General features: G+C 38.1%; 1 protein-coding gene across 1 annotated transcript in view; it reads right to left on the bottom strand.

Moving 5' to 3' along the window:
• Nucleotides 1-550: 550 nt before the first annotated feature.
• The window catches only part of RFX6 (regulatory factor X6), a gene marked incomplete at both ends in the record, with an annotated part of 43,176 nt that continues 23,446 nt past the window's right edge, over nucleotides 551-20,280 (bottom strand). The window contains 12 exons of the mRNA XM_079781457.1: nucleotides 551-726; nucleotides 3,620-3,832; nucleotides 4,674-5,186; nucleotides 6,296-6,502; nucleotides 7,401-7,523; nucleotides 9,124-9,241; nucleotides 10,801-10,910; nucleotides 12,247-12,391; nucleotides 13,701-13,860; nucleotides 15,134-15,183; nucleotides 17,085-17,198; nucleotides 17,312-17,389. Coding sequence (XP_079637583.1) covers nucleotides 551-726; nucleotides 3,620-3,832; nucleotides 4,674-5,186; nucleotides 6,296-6,502; nucleotides 7,401-7,523; nucleotides 9,124-9,241; nucleotides 10,801-10,910; nucleotides 12,247-12,391; nucleotides 13,701-13,860; nucleotides 15,134-15,183; nucleotides 17,085-17,198; nucleotides 17,312-17,389 — 2,007 coding nt within the window. The remainder of the gene's footprint in view (nucleotides 727-3,619; nucleotides 3,833-4,673; nucleotides 5,187-6,295; nucleotides 6,503-7,400; nucleotides 7,524-9,123; nucleotides 9,242-10,800; nucleotides 10,911-12,246; nucleotides 12,392-13,700; nucleotides 13,861-15,133; nucleotides 15,184-17,084; nucleotides 17,199-17,311; nucleotides 17,390-20,280) is intronic.

Genomic DNA, 20,280 nt, shown 5'->3' with positions numbered 1-20,280 from the left:
AATCACACTAATGCACAGGAATTGAAAGTCAAGCAACTTTGGTATAGGCTGGATTGAATTAGGTCTTAACTTTGTAAACATTTCCATAGGAGGTAGAACATACACATTTGACTGTTTGTCAAATAAGTGATAGTAAACAATGAATCTGAGATCCTAATATATTAAAGATTTTTTAAAGGCATTAAATAAACTTTTCTCTTTTTTAGAAACCAAAAATGTGAAACAGCACACAGATTTTCAATAAATTAGAGAGTGAAACATTCAATCTTCATAGTTGAAATGATGGCATCTTCAAAGCTCCACTGGTTCCATTTGATAACATTTGAAAGTTTGATTAATAATGAGATCACATTTTAAACAATTGGTGTGCAAAACAAACTCCACAAGAATCTCCATTTACTAGGGAGTTGTCCACCGTTTTGTCCTAGTGACTTGAAAAACCATGTCCTGACACCGCATAGCCCACTGTCTTTACTCTGATGAGAGTCTGGGAGAATAACATTTAGCAGTAGGGATTTTCAGAGTTTAACCTCCACCCAACATTGTCGGTTTAAGTGCCTCCGGCTGCTGTTCCCATGAACACAGTGTTGATGGGTGGCAAAGAGGACACCATTTCTCTCCCATTTGCTCCGTGGGAGTCCAGGGTTTCTTGAGCTGGATACTGATTGGAGGTTCCATACATACACTGGGATGAAGAGGAAGGAATTGGGGTTTGCAGGCTGGATGCTGTAAAGGAAAATATAATCAGCCATTGAAAATTGACATTTATTTTCCCTGCAAGTGCCACTCACTTTACGCCTCTTTGTTCATTGTTGCATTCAGCACACATCTCTATACTAAATTTGAGTGTGTATGGTTTCTCAAAGCCATCCCTTATTTTCTTCCATTCCCCGCCCCCTCGCTATTCTTCCAGAATTTACCTTCCTATACAGTTCACAATGAAAACTCAATACCAAACTTAAATTCACATAACTCTACCTCCAAAAGATATACCCAATACACCTCCTCTTTCCATCTGCACCTTCACAATTGGAGTTCAAACCACCATCTTCTCTAACTGGACCAACACAGCAACCTCCTCATTAATCTTGTGACCCTCCCCTTTGCCCCACTCTCTTACCCTGCAGAGAGAGCCGGGATAATCTCGCTGAACAATACATCAGCTTGTTCACTCTTTTCAAATGTTACAATGACTTCCCATTACTCTTAGAACAAAACCCAGGTTCCTCACCCTGGTTCATAAACCCTGTGGGGATTTGTCTGCCTTCCGATTCATTCTACTCCATTCTCTTCTTCAGTCACCATGTTCAAAACACATGCCTTCTTTCTGCACATTGAACTTCCCAATATTGTTCCCGTTTCAGAGACTATGCACTTGCTGTTCCTTTTGCCTAGTGCTCCCTCAGACCTTCATGTCATTGCCTCCTTATCACTTTCCACGCCAATGTTTCCGCCTCCGGTTTCCTTTCACAACCACCTTATCTAGAAGTAGCTCCTCCCTCACTATTTGTCATTTTACTCTATTTTATTGACTTCAGAATAATTGAAATTATTTTTCAATGTATTTGTTTATACATTCATTGCTTTGTCTCCCCTGAGCTTACTAAGAGGTAAACTTCTTACCAGCAGGAATTCTCGCCTGATTACTACCATATCCTCACACCTAGAATGAAGTTTGGCACATAGTAGGTTCTAAAAAATATCAGAATAACTGGCTCACTAACACTACATTTCTTGTATTTATGGTTGCTGTATTCTCATTGCTTTTATTTGTTGTTGTCAATCCTCACTCAAGGATATTTTTCCATTGATTTTTAGAGAAAATGGAAGGGATGGGGAGAGACAGAGAGAGAGAAACATTGATGTGAGACAGACACATGGATTGCTTGCCTCCTGCATGCACCCTGACCAGGGCTGGGGATCGAGCCTACAACTGAGGTATGTGCCCTTGACTGGAATCAAACCCAGGACCCTTCAGTCTGTGGGCTCACACTCTATCCACTGAGCCAAACTAGCCAGGGCTTACTGATATTTTTAAAATAGTTCTAACTACCATCTTCTCTGTCAACAAAAATCAAGATTTAAAACTCAGTTGACATAAGGTAGGTTATAACAGCACTTGCATGCCTTAGTTATTCTATTCCCTCTTTTCACCCTAAAGCCCTGTATGCAACTTACTTGTAAGCCAGCCCTGACAACTAGAGCTTAGAATCCATCTGACACCTAAGCTATGTTCCATCAAAGCTACCACTATCTCTACAAGTAAACAGAACTAATAGTAACAATAGCAACACGGTACATTTTAGTCTCACAGTGAGGAAACTTCCTGAAGTGGAATTTTCTGCTTCATTAGAGTAACCTAGAAGCAATGACCATCTGCAGATAACATGAGATGAGCTACTAGACTCTGCTCAGGGAACAGCTGTGATGGTCACAGGAAGGGAAGAAGCACTTCCTATTGGATTATTAGAAAAGCACACTGAGTGGGGAGAGAGAGAATTTATCTCATTTTGCCTTATGCTCCAGTTGGGTGCTAATGCCCTTTACTTACACTAGTCTGAAATCCATTCCATTAGAAGGTTTCAACTATCTCATGTAAGCATTAACACCCTGCCCTGATATTCACATGAATATCCTGTGATACCTTATTAGTAATTTTAGAAACTAAATGTGTATGTTTTGCTCCTTTTTCAACTCTGATTTCTTGAGGTCCTACTATGTGGCAGACACTTTGCTGGGTGCTGGTAATACATCTAATTCAAATTTCAAGATTTTTTTTTTTTAGGTACAGCAACCTGGGTGGAAGCAGATGCTACGGGACTTCATGGAAAACACACTGTTTCACTCATTTTTACTTAAACTGTATGTTATAGAACAATAAATATAGAAACATTTTCTACAGAGGTGTCTAATCACATTTTACATACAATTGAGAAAATGATAGTAATCTCCACCACAAGCTACCAATTTTTTAAACTTGGAATAGTTTTAGGGTACTGATGGAGATACCTATTAGCATTGCCTCTGGGTCCAACCATGAACAAGAGAGTGAGAAAAAGATATAATTATTGCTCTCATAAAACCTAGACTGCCTTTGACAGGTTATATCCATTTTTGCATACATAATAGATGCCAGCTCTCATGTATGTTATGTGAAAAGATCAACAGATCTAGCAGTAGGTTTCAGCAGAAGTGACATATATATTGAGAAATGGTAAACTGTTACTTGCAGATACAAAAATATAACGTCAGCCCTGACTGGTGTTGCTCAGGGGTTAAAGTGTTGTCCTGCGGAAGGCAACCAATTGTTATGACTCTCTCACATTGATGTTTCTCTCTCTCTCCCTTCTTCCCTCCCACTCTCTAAAAAAATCAAAGGAAAAAGTATCCAGGTGAAGATTAATATTTCTCTATCTTTATCTTTATTTCCATCTCTATATCTTATCTCTATCTATCTATCTATCTATCTAACTATCTATGTCATCAGATCCAAAGTGACAAATCAACTGTAGGAACATGAGTGCCCAATTCACCTCAACAGTCACCCTCCAAAGTAATACTGCATACACGAGGTTAACAACTTTTGAAAATATCTTCAAGAGCTACTAAAATAATTTACCTACTACTGGAGTTCGACATGCAACTGAAGGTGATGTGTCTGCATAAAATGAGCTCGTCTGCTTTCTACTACTGTCATCTAAAATGTTAAGGGGATCGTGGATGTCACTGTAGGAAGGCAGTGAGCGAACACTGCTGATGACGGAAACGTGCTGATTCACCATCGATCCAAGTCTATGAGACTCTGGGTAGTTTACATTGCTTCCATAGTAGCCTGTAACAGAAAATGTCGAGAACGGACGGTTAACTTATTACAAAGAATATTTCAGGAAGGCAAAGAGGGACAAGATGATAGGATAGAGCCTAAAGATATCATACTGTAAATATTAGATTCACATCTACATTTACCATAGAGTTGGGTTTCTACCTATATATGGAATGGTTCACAATGCTGTTTTTTTATTTAAAAAAAATACATGAGTTATCTTATTATTAATTTAGAGATCTAATTACATCTCTCTAATACTTCCCTTATCTAAATTATCAAGATCCTCCCATGAACGAAAAAAGCACTATTAGCTTCTCACAAAAATTACACTACTTATCAAATACCGATTTCATTGATAGATTCCTATTTCTGGAAGAACTGGCCTATGCTTAGGAGAGAAGCACCAGAACTGTCTATACATAGAGCTTAGCTTGGTGGCTGAAGAAGTCCACAGATCTTTCCAGCTCCTTACAGCATTTTATCAGCCTAACAGGGGCATAGTTTTGGTTCTAATCTTTAAGATCTGCTGCTAGTTCTCTGGAAAAAAATATTCATTAAAAATGTTTTCAAAGAACAAAGCATTCTTCTCTGGAGCTATTAAAGTTGGTCTCAGACATATGGTTTGACATCATATTTTTTCATCACAGGTGGCATGTAAAATTTTAAGAAAACCACAAGAACTAAGGATATGCTTATACGCAGCAGAAATTAGCTCCAAATGCCTAAGATTCCATGATCTTCAGAAGGTTTACATGGGATGACATGCTACTCAGCAGAGGTGGAACTCAATGTCTGGTTTGTCTTATTGCCCTCTCAAAAGCCAGGGAAGCTTTAAAAATGGTAATACCATTAGGTGAATTAGGAGGCAGTGTTGCTCCTGGGCAGCTGGCAGCCCCTGCATTGCTCAGGAAATTGAAGCTTCCTGTATTTAAAAACTGCATGCTGTGCGAATCCTGGCTGTGTGGGGATGGTCCATAGCTGGACGGTGGCCGGGAATTGAAGGGAGACCCAGCACAGCTGCCGCTGAAGAAATCTCTGGAAAGCTGTTGGTCACTCCAGGTCATGCACCGACCATGCTCCGGGCGATGAGGATAGAGTCCTGACGGGGGGTGAGGCTGTGCCCTAAACACAGTCTGATAGTTAGCGTTGGTCCCGTAGAAGTCATGGTTGGCTTGAGGAAGAGTAGGATAAATGGGCTCTGGGTACGCTGAGCAGTGTGGCGGGGCTGACAGTACGGGACCCACACTTGGGGGTCTCCCTGCCATTGGACCTTGGTTAATGACACTTCCTCGACTGGCCATGGCTGGAGAGGTGGGTGGTGTCATCAGATGACCAGAACTCTGGGAAAGCTCCATTTGACCTGAAAAAAAGTTACCAAAGTATTCACTAATGGCAGATTAAAATAGATGGGCCACTTCTTTAAAAAAAATATATTCAAAAGATTTATTATTATACCTTTTCCTAACTTGGTTCATTCCTACTCTCTCAAAACAACAAAACTGGGGAACACCAAATATTTAGGTTTTAAAAACACCATCACAATACATGCATATTTCACAGCAGTGGAGACTTTTGGAGTTAGTGACTGTGGAAGGAAGTCTGAGGCTTCATGCTTCCACGGGTATAACGATGGTTAGAGCTCAAGCTTGGGAATGGCAAAGGGGCCTGCTGTTCTCACTTTTCTATAATTAAAAAACAAGCTGAATGTTAAGTGGTTTGGTTTTTAGGGTAAAAGGAAAGGGCAATAAAGTCTAAATGACATGGCTTTAAAGCAGCCAGTTCAAAACATCATGCTGATGAACAATGGGTTATAAATGCCATCGACTCCCTAGGCCTCCAATTTCCCACTGGTAGAATTAAGCCCTTGAACTATAAGGCTCTTCTGGGTTTAAAAGTCTGTGTGTTTGATGAAGTAATGTATGTAAAAGGATTTCAAAAAAGACATAAAGCAATACAAAGACTTAAGAAATTATCTAGTAGCTAATTCAAGCCACTAGACATCCAGATTGATACAAAAGGTACCCCAGACCAAAGAGGAAAATTATAAAGGTTATGCTAAAATGGCTAAATCCACTTTTTAATGGAGGAGAAATAAAGTCTCCTTGAAAGCCAAAAATAAATAGCAGCCCCCCCTTTTTTTTTAACTCTCAAAGCATCTTAAGGATTTTATGCACACTTAATCTAATTTTTCTTCCACCAAATGGAGATAACTAATTATGTATACTTCTGGTATAAGTAAGACAGTGGGTCAAAGTGGGATGCCTATGTTAACAATAGTATTGCTAAAAACGTGAGTAACAAATGCTGAAAATCATAGAAATCTGATAAACCATTATTAAAAGTCAGTGAAGGTAAGCTTTTTTTATTCTTGGGATGCCTGGAGGTTACCAATTTCAAGAAAACCAAGGCAGAGCCCCCTGTGATGAATCCTGAAGCCTCGGTGGTTCTCTCGGCTGTTTCCCAGGGTACCTGTGAGCGGCATGCTGTCTGCATTCCCCGCAGGGAATGGGTGCAGAGCAGAGGTTAAGCCTCCAGGTTGACTGGGTAACAGAGGAAGATAGGTTGTTTCCACGTGGCTTTCGTTCTTCACAGCGTCACTGGCAACAGCACTCGCCTTATTACGGTTTGCCAGAAAGCATGAACTCGGAGAAGCAGTGAAGGCGGCTTTACTTGCATCTGGAATGGTTTTAAAAATGGGGAAGTTAACATCATCCCCATATTCCCAGTAGAGGAGCCCAAGTAAACACAACTGAAAACATTTTAGAGTTGTATCAGAAATCTGGAAGCTCATGAGAAATGGGAAACAAAGCTGGCTCTTGGCCATGTGCTTGATTTAGTTAACTGTATGCTTGTGGGTATAGGTGGGTTCTGAACAGCAATAAAAATAATCTACTCTGGCCCGGCTGGGGTGGCTCAGTGGTTAAGTGCCAACCTATGAACCAGGAGGTCACGGTTCAATTCCCAGTCAGGGCACATGCCCGGGTTTTGGGCTCCATCCCTATTGTGGGGCATGCAGGAGGCAGCCGATCTATGATTCTCTCTCATCATTGATGTTTCTCTCTCTCTCTCTCTCTCTCTCTCTCTCTCTCTCTCTCTCTCTCACAAATCAATAAAAATATATTTAAAATAAATAAATAATCCACTCTGGCATGAACAGTCTTCAAAATACAATTCATCACATCCCAAGTAGATGTGTTCTCTTCCTTCTCTAAACTACTCGAGAACTTATTTCTACGCCATTTATAAGGTGGTATATTACATGTGTTGTCTTGAATTACAGTGTTTTGTTTTTTTTATTATAGTCATCTCTCCAATCTTATCTAAAGTTTCAAAAGTTAAGAACATTGACTTTGTTTCCTTCAGAGTTTCAGGGAAGTACTTTGAATACTCTATGGAAAAGAGTAGTCCCTAGAAAAAACAGGACTCCATTAATATCAGTATACCGTGTTAGCAGAACATGTTTGGGGTAAACTCTGAGACTGGTATAAACGCACTTAACATGTGTGCTTACAAATGCTTGAACTTCGGTTTACACAAAGAAATATGCAAAACAAGGTGCACATTTTTAAGTTACCTGAATTTTTCATATACTTGTCCAATAAATTCTGCAACTCCTGCTCTTTGTCATTATTAAACTGGGTCTCCATGGCCAGGAGGATGTATTCATCAAGAAGCATGCGGATCAAATGGAAAGAGCCTTGTTTATGGACGGGGATGGGTAGAGGGCGTTGTGAGATGAAATAAGGGGGAGAACGAGAAGGAAAGAGAAAAAGGGAGAAGTCAAGTTATCTTGGTGACCATCTCGCAATACTTTACCAGGAGCAACTGAAATAAACAAATACTTGTTGGACTTTAAATGACCTGCTAAGACCAACATGCTTAACCTGGGTCTCTAATCTTTCTGTGTCCCGCCTGCCCAGCTCACTGTGTGTACTGTCCTGGCAGCTCTTTGGCCACTAATTACATCAAAGGAAAATACGGATGAAAGTGAGACATGCTTTATGCTTTAAGAGGGCACACACTGGAGTGTGATAAGCTTTAACCTGGGGAGAATAAGCTCTATTCTGCTCTATGTCTGTTTACTTTGTACGAAATAATTAGACAATGGCCAACATAGTCTGGGAAAAGTATCAAGTAAGAAGATGTCTTTAGAGCCTGAAACAAAATGCTCTTTGATTTGAAAAAGGAAAAGAGCAATTTGCATGTAGAAGCTGTTCTGGAAAACCTTAAACTTTTTTCCACTATTCAACACATTTCCCAAAAAAAAGTATTTTTTTTTTCACACAAAAACGTCAGGATTCAATGTTGCATATTTTAAGAAAACTTAAATGTTAGCAGGATAGTTAAAATAAAAAAACTCACTACATTTCATTCATCCCTCAATACAAGTTCACTGATTTTATTTAATTCCATTGAAAATTAAATGAAAACAACTTAGTTCATTATAAGCTATTTTATAATGTAAATATTTCTCAAAATGCAACTGCCAAATGCAGAAGTACTGTAGTTAGCTTTATAACAATAAACTAAGACAATATTTTTAGGAAAAAGAAGGTGTTTCCTTTTTTAAAGGGCTAGCTTTATTCAATTTGCTTCACATATCACATAGCAGGAAAGATGGTTCAGAAACGTGAGAGCATGTCTCCTAAGCTGCTCTCTAATTCCTGAAGTGCAGCTATGTGGGTTCCTGAAAAATATGTAAAAATTTGCCATATCACAATGAGTAGTGCCTTTGGAAAATAATGCATGGATTACCGTTTATTTGCTTGTTTAATAAAAAGCATTTATCTAAGCCTTATGGAATGTAATGAAGGTATGATATATACACACTGAGTGGCCAGAGTATTATGATCTCTGAACGCATAATACTCTGGCCACTCAGTATATATTAGAGGCCCAGTGCATGAATTCGTGCATGTGTGGGGTCTGGCCAGCCTGGCCAGGGAGAGGGGACATGGGCAGTTGGCCAGCCTGCCTGCTGGTCGAACTCCTGGTCGAATATATATATATATATGTCACTCAAGTGCCTATATACCTCAATGAAAGGAATATTCTCCTTTTTCTATGATGAGCAGAGAGCTTGAGTAAAGCCCAAGCCAGAGAGAAGTGTTAAGACTGAACTCCACATGTGATCTGACTCTAAAAACCCAGGTTCATAACTACTAGTCTCTACGGGCTTAATATTCAGATATGGTTTGAGAAGTGACAATGCCACATGTTGAAAAATTGATGCAAATGTGACTGGGAACAAATGATGTAATTCATTTAAGAAGAGTTGAATAGAGCACATAGGATACCAAAACTGGATGCATTGTTCAGGGTGAGATTATGCATTACTCGAGCACCAAAAAAGCTCCACTTCAGCAGGAAGTCTTGAGCCCTCTTCTTTAATGATCTTCCATTTTGTTTGCTGGTCTAGAAAGTAAAAGAATAAAATGGAACTATAAAATCTGTCATCTCATTAGTACATGGACCCTACATATGACCCAAGAGGCAGATAACTTGTCTGTCAAATGGACAGATGGCATGCACACCATGTGTTTCATCAAATAAAATGATCTGTCCAGGGATTCTCATTGTCTTTTCTGCAGTTTTTAAGGTTAACAGATGTTTGTTCTGTAGGGTTTTGTTACCTAATAGAATTGAACAACAAAATGAAATAACTTACAAAATATTTTATCTCTTATTTTATTTTGACAGAACGGGAGGTGAACTGTGAAGGAAGGGTGGTATATTTCTGTGAATGATTAACTCTGACTTCTCTGGTCCTGCATGATAATCTGTTTTCCTTCTAGGATAAAAAAAGTCCCTACACTATAACTAGTTTGCTTGATATGGAATGGCTAACACCGACCAGTGATGGATATATTTGTTCTCATTGTCCTGTTTTCATGATGGATGACTTGGAGGTTAACAGAAAGAGTTGAAGAAACCACATGGAAAACACAAAATACTGAGCTCTTGGAATTTTTAAAAAATGTAAATACTTAAAACCATATTTCTGTCAGCATTTATGGAAACTTGCTTTTTAGAAAAGGGCCAGAATCTTTGCAGTTTCTAAGTTTATCTTTCACTACTGATGTTATTCAGCTGTAACTCTATTGACTGATAGGGAAGGCCTATAGTAGCCCCCCCAAACCCCCTTATTCAAAGGAGATATATTCCAAGACCCACAGTGGATGCTTGAAACTGTGGATAGTACCAAATCCTATATATACTAAGATTTTCCTATACATACATACCTATAAGAAAGTTTAATTTATAAATTAAGTGCAGTAAAAATTAACAACAATAATAAAATTCACAATTATAACAATAAATTATACTAAGTCATGTAAATGTGGTCTCTCTCTCTCTTTCCTTCTCTCCCTCTCTTTCAAAATATCTTATTGTATTCTACAAAGGAAAAACTTCACACTTCTCTTTGGCATATCCAAATTGCCAGTGTCACTACTCTTGAACTTTGGGACTATTATTAAGAAAATAAGGGTTACCAACAGTGGATCTGCTAACCCAGTCAGCTACTAAATGACTCACAAGCAGGGAGCAGGTACAGCATGGGTAGCTGAAGAAAGGGAAGAGTCATGTCCTATCAGGACGGAGTGGGATGGTGAGAGATTTCATCATGCTACTCAGTGAAGAATTAAAACTTGTGAATTGTTTATTTCTGGAATTTTCCATTTAATATTTTCAGACCGCTTGTTGACCTGAGGTAACTGAAACCACGAAAAGCAAAATTGTGGTTAAAGAGAGACTACTATAGTGTCTGTCTTGTAGTCCTTAGTCAAGAAAGGATCAATAGAATAAAATCCATGCCCAGTGCTCTCAAATCTGGCATATTCCTAATTTTGCTATTCGGGCTGCCTTATTTGTAGGGCTTCAAAACTCTTCAAAGCATTTTTACACACAGACTGTCACCCCACCCGCAGCAGTAAGAAATTACTGCCAGTTTAGCATTTATTATTGAAAAGTACCTTAATTACTCTCTGCTCTACCACAGTATCCAACCATTCAATAAAAGCCTCCACGGTGGCATTCTTCTTAAGGAGATCTTTCAGTTCTTGGAACACCGTGATAGAGTCATCTATCATGTATAAAAGGGGGGAAAAAACAGAATATTGCACTCTACATTGAACCCATGAGAAAACCTAAAACTAGGGATCATTAACAATATTATATAATAAAAGGGAAAGACAGAGAGATTAAGTTACATGTGTTAAAGGAATTCATTTCATATCTTGAAAACAATAACAAAATTCCTTGGTACTTTACTCTTCAAAATTTTAATAAGTGATCTTGGTATGTATTGAAATATAGGTTTAGATATTATATAAGTATGTTTATACTAGGGAAGAGTAAGTTGTCAATATAGTTGACTATTCATTTTGAATCCAATGCTTTCATTAAATCCAATGGCTTAGTTGAAAGCTCAAGGATGAACTAGACTTATTGATTTCTTGCTTATGCAATATTCTTTATCTTTAGCAAAATTTCAATTCTGCGCTGAAGGTTGAGCCACTTACATGAATAATCTTTTATCATGTAAAACTTAAAGGGCCACTTTAAGATTATCATTTTATTAAAGAGTTCGAGGTTTACTGAGTCTCAAAGGGTAATATAATTTTATATTAAGAAACAGAAAGCAGGGTTGAGGTTGGACCATCCCCAGAGAGCAATCTATTATTGGTGCTATAGCCTATACAAGGCTGCATTTTTATTTATTTTTTTTTTGTCTTTTCAGAAAGAAATGAAGGGAGAAAAAGAAGGTTGTTGTTATCCCTTGGAAACCGAGCTGGGTTGTCTAGACACACATATTGGCTTGGTAAACTCGGTCAGGTGGTCCAAACCTGATTTGGGATTCTCTGCTTTGAAAAACAGTATTGTGCAGAGATAACATTTTTATATGCATCATATGCCATAGATGCCAAGAGTGTTAAATACATGGAAATGTGGATGCTTGTAATGTAAAACTGGAAGAAAATTCACAAAACTCAAGACCATTTTGATTATTTCCAGATTATTTCTATTTTGGTAATATCTAGGCAATAAGATTATGAATAACTTTTATTTCCCTCTTAATATTTTCTAAATTTTCCAGGTTTTCCGCAATGAGTCAGTAAAACTGTTTTTAAATAGAGAAAACTTTTCTAATTTAAAATGTTTTTAAAAAAACAGGATTCTCAAACAGATAGGATTTTTGTACTCCAAGAGAAGAATATTTGGCAATGTCTGGAGACATCTCTGTGTTATCACAACTGGGGGAAAGCTGCTACTGGAATCCAGTGTAGTGGGTAGAGGCCAGGGGTGCTGCTAAATATCCCACAATGCACAGGACAGCCCCCCAACAAAGAGTTATCCAGTTTAAGATGTCAATAGTGCCAAAGCTGGGAAACCCTGCTTCGCAGAGAGGGAAGACTTACGTTCAGTGTAGATATCAGATTCAGTGTCTGTGCTGCCCGAGATGGTGAGAAGGGCTTGAGATCCAATACTATTCAAGTCAACCTTTTCAATATCCGATACCATAGAATTCACGACATGCTGGTCAAAGAGAGCGGGTCTGGCAATCTGCATAGAAAAGGTTTTTGTGGGGTTTTTTTAAATCACTAAACTACATTAGTGATAGTCTATCTAAAGGAAAGTTTTAGCTTCTAGAGAAACAGTTCCTTCAGGAAAAAGTATCATAAGTGTTTTCTTACTTTAAAATTAAAAAGCAATAACTGAGACTCATGATCATCTCTGTTAAAAGTTTGAAAACTATTTTGGACTTTGAAAATGAATTTTTAAATTCATAGTTATAAAATAAAGATTTTATGATATTATGTTTCTTATCTGGAATTATTCCAAGCTAGTCTCTTTTTATTATTTTTTTTCTTATTTTATTTTTTCCATCACCCTTTACCCCCTCTATGCCCACTTTCACCTCCACCCCACCCCCAAACTAGTCTTTTAAAATTTAGGGAGCTAGAAACCTTCTTAAAGCAAATGATCATTGGAGAAGAGGAAAAGTATACTTTAACAATATACAAACATGCCCTAGCTGGTTTGGCTCAATGAATAGAGCATTGGCCTGTGGATTGAAGGGTCCCGGGTTCAATTCCAGTTAAGGGCACATGCCTGGCTTGTGGGCTCGATCCCCAGTAGGGGGTGTGCAGGAGGCAGATGATCAATGATTCACTCTCATCATTGATGTTTCTATCACTCTCTCCCTCTCCCTTCCTCTCTGAAATCAATAAAAATATATATTTTAAAAAACACATAAAAAATATACAAACATGTAGTCTAATTTTAAAATTGCTGTTTTCTCCTCTATTTAAGAAAACCAAATTAGAAGGCAGTTTTAAAATGTGTTGGTTTTGTGGGTTTTACAACATTAAATATCACATGGGCTCATTTCTTTCCAACTTAATTTTTGTTACTTAGATTCATGTGGCAAATAAGAGTTTTACATTTTACATTGCATTTGAATTATGTTTTTACTTTTATTTTGAAGTAATTATAAATTTATAACAAACTTTCAAAGTTAGTGCAGAGTACAACTATCCTCAGTATCTACTGTTGTTGAACCCATGTATACAAAGGGCCAACTGTATTTCCATATGCTGTCTATCTAGCTTCTCCTAATATTACATCTTACATGACCATTGTATATTACCCAAATCAGGACATTAACCTTGGTATGGTACTATTAACTACTCTATAAAAATAATTCAAATTTTATCAGTTTTTCCACTAATGTCCTTTCTCTGTTCTAGAATCTCACAATGCATTTAACTCCTGTCTACATACTCTCCACACTCTGGAAGTCCCTCCGTCTTTACTATTAGAAGGTTCATGTTTGAATTGATGACTCAATACCCTCGGCTTGCTAACATACCTGAGCAAGATGCAAGAAAGATGTTTGTCGTTTCAGAGAGGATACAAATCTTCGCACAATAGGTATTTTCTTGTCAGTCAGAGCTTCTGGCAAGTTTTCCAAGGATGAAACAACCCACTGTTCCCAATTTTTAGCAAAATTTCTTATGTCTGCTAATAAGCTACAAAAGAAAAAACACACCACACCAATGTGTTAAATGCTAAGTTGTTCAAATGCATTAAATAAGTGTAGTTTAATGAGGTGTACAATTATTGTACGATTCCAAGAACATGACTTTTGAAGTCAGCCTATGGCTGGCATTTATCATCTTGCTCAATATACTCAGTCTCCTCAAGCTGCAGTTTCCTCATCTGCTGAGTGCAAATAAGAATAGTATCCATGCCACAAGATTATGATGAGAATTATGTGAAATAATTCATGGAAAGTGCTTAGATTAAAGCTTGTCATGCACAGTGTTTAATAAATAATTATTATCAATATTAACTCGTGACTCAATCATTTTCTATAAAATATTTCTGGGAAATGTAAGTGTGCACTTGATTTCTCATATTTTAGCTTCTTTTTTTAATTTTTTTTTATTAAGGTATTATATGTGTACATATATATTTTAGCTTCTTGAGAGCACATCACATTGGAAGTGACATCATTTCAGATATGTAATATTAGTTTCTAGTAGCATATTATTATAATCCAAATATAACTCTGGGATAAATTATCAAAAATGTGCTCATTAGAGGACCCTATTTCAAAATTGCAAATGTTGGTTGTGTTTATACTATGAGAACATATAAAAATTTCAAAAATCATTTAATAATCTACCAATTATATATAAATAAAACAGATTTAAATATATTTGGGGTGGTGCTTAAGTTGAGGACTGAGACATGGTACAGGAAAAAGAGTAGACAGTTTGGGGTTAAACAGACTTCAATTAAAATATAGGCTGACTCTAAATAAATAACAAGCAAGTAAATTAAATAAATATAAAATAATAAACTAACTTCTCTCTGCTCTTGGCTTCCTCATTTAGGATCATAATTGCTACTTGGAATTGGGTTCAAAAAGCTCCAGTTGATAAGTAATCGGTTCAATAAAGAAAGTATAGTGATTTTTCGATGCTAGAAACCTCTGCAACCATTTGAAAAGATAATGTTGATCTGTATTGTTGATATGAAAACTTTTCACTGTATACTGCCACAGTATGTATACTATGGTTTTACTTTTTAAAATGTACATATTTACAGTTATTCCTAGAAAGCAGTTTGTGAGATAGTAACTAAGACATTAAGAAGATGGTGAGATTATGAGTAATTTTATTAAATGTAATTACACATGTTTTTCATTCTCCATAATGAACATTAATTACTTGCAAACTTAGGGGTAAATATATAGTTTATTTCAGGCTTATTGTGTGTATTATTGACTGAACCTACCTTTCAGGCATTTCTTGCATTGTTGCAGGAATGAGTACATCTGTAAGAACCTTAATCACAGCAAAAGAGAGTTATAAATTCTTACTTAGTATTTCTGTAGAAAGACATTATTTGTCAATTGCTTTTATTCCTAGCTTTCAAGAGAATAACATGTTAATTCATTTCTGAAACTTACTTTTATCTCTGAAAGCAATGCATGTATGAGGTGTGTGTGTGTGTGTGTGTGTGTGTGTGTGTGTGTGTGTGTGTGTGTTTAATAGGCAGGGGGAGGGTAAGATCTAAAAACATTGCAATTACTAGGTTAAGCAGGTGACACTAACATAGCGGGTACAGGGAGCTAATTATAAGAACAGAAAGAGTACCAAACAGAAAGGGCTAGACGGAGCCCTACAGATGTATGAGATGCAAAGTCATAGAAGGAGAAATTAGTGCTGATTCCAGGTCAGGATAAACTATGACGAAAAAAGGAGGTTGTTAAACCAGATAGGATAGGAGCCGTGCAGAGCCACTAGGCTGACGAATAAACTTAGTGGGCCAGCCTGGAGAAGAGCACCAAGAGGTCCACAGGAGAAGAAAGTTCAAAATGTGGGTAGACACTAATCCACAAAGGCCTGTGTAGCCTACCAGCAAGACACACACATTCCCTGAGTATGAGACAGCACAAGACACAGCATTGTCTATGCTCGGTGTGTTAGTTCTTAATGGCTTGTCTTGCCAGACTGTGTCAGTGGCTAGAGCTGGAACCACTCTCTAACGGGGGGGTGAGGATCTCGCAGAAGCTCATCTTACATGTTCAGTGTTCACTGTGCCTCCCTGAGTACTCTGTGAAGAAGAGAAACTTGGTTCATTTCCAGAGAAACTCAGGATCTTTGTGTTGGACTCCAAGAAAGAGGCGTCTGAGGTGAAGGAAGATACTTAAAGGATATTCTTGGAGGTGCTGAATGACATCCATACAGCTTTATCCTACGGGTCAGTGTGTGCGCCTGAGCTCCGGGTCTTTTCTTAGACCCGCTCTAAAGGTAGAGAATATCCTGCACTTACTCCTCCATTCTCTCATTCTGGATGAGGGAGAGCTGGACAGAGGATGAAACTATAGGCATCTCATTCAGCCTCAAGCCCACCTGTCAGTTCTTGGTCTGCAGAGGTGCTTCTGGACTTAGTCCATTTAGCTTCTGTTTCATTTCTCTGCAACTAACTTAGAAGGATTTCATTTCCTTAATGCTTAACAAGGCGCTGGCTTGGGTTTTCTTGCTAACTCCAATTATTTTTTAATGACAATTTAATAGGTGAATGTAGAAAATGTACTTTAACGTACGCAGATTTCAATATAGTTTTCTCCCTCGGCTTGGACCTTTCTGATCCTCTAATGAGAGAACAGACTGTGGGGAACTAGCCTCGCCCCCTTCCTGCTAAATGTTTGGCTGGAAGGCCAACTGGCTCCTCTTGTCTTTGTTCAGGATGTCTTTGTGATCCTTCTGTAGACACGTGGGGACTCTTACTTGGTTTGAGAACAAAAATGACATTAATGCATTAAAGCTAGAGAGTTTAAAGATTTTTCAAGTTATTAGTCCTGGGAGAGTGCTTAATTCTGCTCTTTCCCAAAACACTGACATTATGAAAAAAAACCCACATTGTTATTTAATCTGAAAACACCTTGAACAGTTAATAAAAATTAACTAAGTGTCCATGTATTAGTATGCCGCATTTAGAATTATTCTTAGCTATAAATAAAAAATTGATTTTGTTTTCATGTAAACTTAAATTAAAATACATATACTATTAAACATACACTATTAAACTGCTTGCTTTCTCATCAGAAAAAAAAATTAATGGTGTTCCTCCACCCAGAAATAACAAATTTATTGAAAATATATTGCAGAAATGTAGATAGAATGCTCTTAAAAGAAATATATACTAGTAGTTTGTGTTTAAAAGAGCCCAAAGAGCTTACCTTATAAAGAATTGAGTCGCAAACACAGAAAATGTCAATGATAACAGGGTTTTCAAGCAGGGGAAGGAGATGATCAGGCATCCCTTGCCAAAAGTGTAACAAGAAATGCTGGATCTAGTTGCAGAGCAAAGATTATGTACATTACGATTTTTGCTTCAACTCATATAAAGAACAGAACAAGAACGTATTTCTAGTATGGACAGCAAAGCATTTTTTGTCACTCTTACCTCTTCAAAGTTCCCATTAATTGCATTGTCCAGGATGCATTGGCAGTGAGTTTTGTACATCATTATGAGGGTATCGACCTATTTAAAGGAAGAAAAAGCTTAACCACAGCATCCTTTCAACACTGCCTTCATTTGTTCATTCAACACACATTTATTAAGCTCCTGTCATATACCAGCATTGTGCTCAATGCTGAGGAATCAAAAATAAAGGAAAAATTCTTATTTCAGGGAGCTTACTGCCTTGTGAAGGGAGAAAGGCAAGCACTACATAATCATAGAACAGTACCATAAAACAATGATAAAGGTGATTGCAGAGACATACAGGCCAAGGCAACATTGTGACTTTCAGCTCAATAAGAAAATTACCTTTGATTGGAGAAATAAGTGTGAAATGGTAAAGCACAACAACTCTTCAACTTTAAGTTTTATTAAGTGGGTGCTTGGGCAGTGTGGTGTAGTGGTTTTCAGGTTCAGTTCTTGAGTCAGTTAAACCTGAGAGCCCAGCACCACGGCACTTCTTACCAGGTGTGACTTTGCACATGTTTCCCAGTCTCTGAACCTCTTTATGTAGAGTAGTAATAACATATAACTTATATGGTGTTAAGAAGATGAAGTAAGATGTGATGCACATAGAACAGTGCTTGGTACATAGTAACACTTCACTAAATATTACCTAAAATTAGTAATAATATCAAATGACTCCTTCACCCAAAAAAAGTTTGGGTATTGAGTGTCTATCATGAAAAATCTCTATTTCCATGTTACCACAGATATTTACATTGCATAAAGTTTTAAACATAATCTAAAATTTGGAATGGATTAGAACTAGATAATATTCTAGCAACTTACAAATATTCAAATTCAAAACCATTTGATAAGCTAGAAATGTCCCTACTGTTACCAGTTGTGTAGTTTATGTGGACAGGAGCATGGCTTAGAGGTTAAAGGTGTGAACTTTGCCCACAGACTACCTAGATTTGAATGTCAATTCTAATCTGCCACTTACAATGTGACATTAGGCAAGCTTCTTAACATGTGTGTGTTTTTACTTCCTCATCTGTAAAGTGGAGATAATGATAACAATAAAAATCAAATAGGATCGTCATGAGGACTAGATGAATTAACACATGGAAAGTGGTTGGAGTAATCCATAATACATGTTAAGAAATTGAGCGCTATTAGCTATTTTTATCCCATAGTATCTAGGGTGGTGACAGTGATGGGGATTTCCTATCCAATCCTTTCCTCTCCAACTTTAATCCCTGCAGCCCAGTGACAGCACACATTTTGGGGGGTTAGCTCAAACTGTATAAAGATGACATGCAAATTACCAATCTCCCTCCAAGGAGGTATGCTGACTATGGGACACCTCGAGCAGGAGATGTCACCATTAATGTAATTGAGACATGCAATAATATGTTTTGGCAATAGTATTTTATTTTCAGGTGGGTTAGCACGAAAGATAGAAGGGAATTCATAACTGATGTCAAAAAATAACCATTTGAGCCCCGGAAACTATGAAAGTACAAGTAAGCTGTTATCTTCACAAGTATTGCCATTTATTTGTGTCCAATTTATTCTACACAAATCATCAAAATTTTAATCTTATTATTGGTACTTCATTTGTTTATTTTATATTTACACTAGAAGCCTGGTGCACAAAATTTATGCACGGGGGCAGGGGGTCTCTCAGCCCAGCCTGCACCCTCTTGTAATCCGTACCCCTCGGGGGATGTCCAACTGCCAGTTTAGGCCTGATCCCACAGAGCTCCCTGCGGGATGGGGCCTAAACTGGCAGTTGGACATCCCTCTCACAATCCGGGACCACTGGCTCTCCTGCCTGCCTGCCTGATCTCCCCTAACCCCTCTGCCTGCCTGCCTGATCACCCCTAACCACTCTGCCTGCCTGCCTGCCTGCCTGATTGCCCCTAACTAGTCGCCTGCCTGCCTGATAGCCCCTAAACACCTTTGCCTCGGCCCCCACCACCACGGCTTTGTCCAGAAGGACGTCCAGAATGATGTCCAGAAGGTCATTAGGCTGTCCAGTCTAATTAGCATATTACACTTTTATTATTATAGATAGTCTTAGGACAATAAATTCTCATTGTATTATACTTTGCATTCTTTATAAACATAATTTTGCTTGATTTTCTGAGAATAGATGCAGGAACAAAGGCAAGTTTTATCTCCAGTAAAGTCAGTGGAAGGGGGTAGCAACTGCCTTGAGTGACAGTATGCTGAGGCAGAAATCAGGTCCCTCAGCTTCAGCTAACAACCCTCAGTCAACTTCTCACTGGGCGGTCCCATCCTTTCTGTCTCAAGAAAGCAGGTGCTAAGCTTCCACCCACCCCTCTTTCTAGGAACTGTAAAGTTATCTGGGGAACCTGGCTACTGGTGAAGAAGGTGAAAGGAGGGGCTCAGGGCCCTCAGGGACAAAATGAGTTCTAGTCCCTGGTGCTCATGATGGGGACCAATGGGAATGACTTAGAAACCAGGGGTTATGTAAGCACCTTGCTACCTGGCTGAGATAATGATCTACAGACCAGTTTTTCAAGTTGACAGGTGAGGAATTCCTTGGAGGCCAGCAGAGAAACTGAAATAAACTATAGGAATATGTTCCTCGCTTCTCTTTTTCCTTTGTTGCTCTCTCCCCACCTTTCTCTCTCATCAGGTATATTTACATAGTAACGTCTTGACAATATGTAGGAATCCTCTCCACAAAGGCTCTCAACCATACCCTCCCCCAAAGAACTGTGTTCCCTGAGGTGCCACTGATTTCCACAGGTTTCCCCACAAACTGCCACATGTTAACATTTACAGGAGCTACCTTAAGTCTGAAGTCATAATATCACACATGACATCTATAAGGTAAAAGGGATGGGAGAGGAGAACAGTAGGAAGTGGACACACTTCAGGAGATTTGCGTGGAATCGGCATTTGAGAATAACCTTCAATACTTCACCTATTCT

This window comes from Cnephaeus nilssonii (genome assembly GCF_951640355.1).
Source record: "Cnephaeus nilssonii genome assembly, chromosome: 9".
NCBI classification, from domain to species: domain Eukaryota; kingdom Metazoa; phylum Chordata; class Mammalia; order Chiroptera; family Vespertilionidae; genus Cnephaeus; species Cnephaeus nilssonii.
This window is presented reverse-complemented; position numbering and strand designations above follow the sequence as displayed.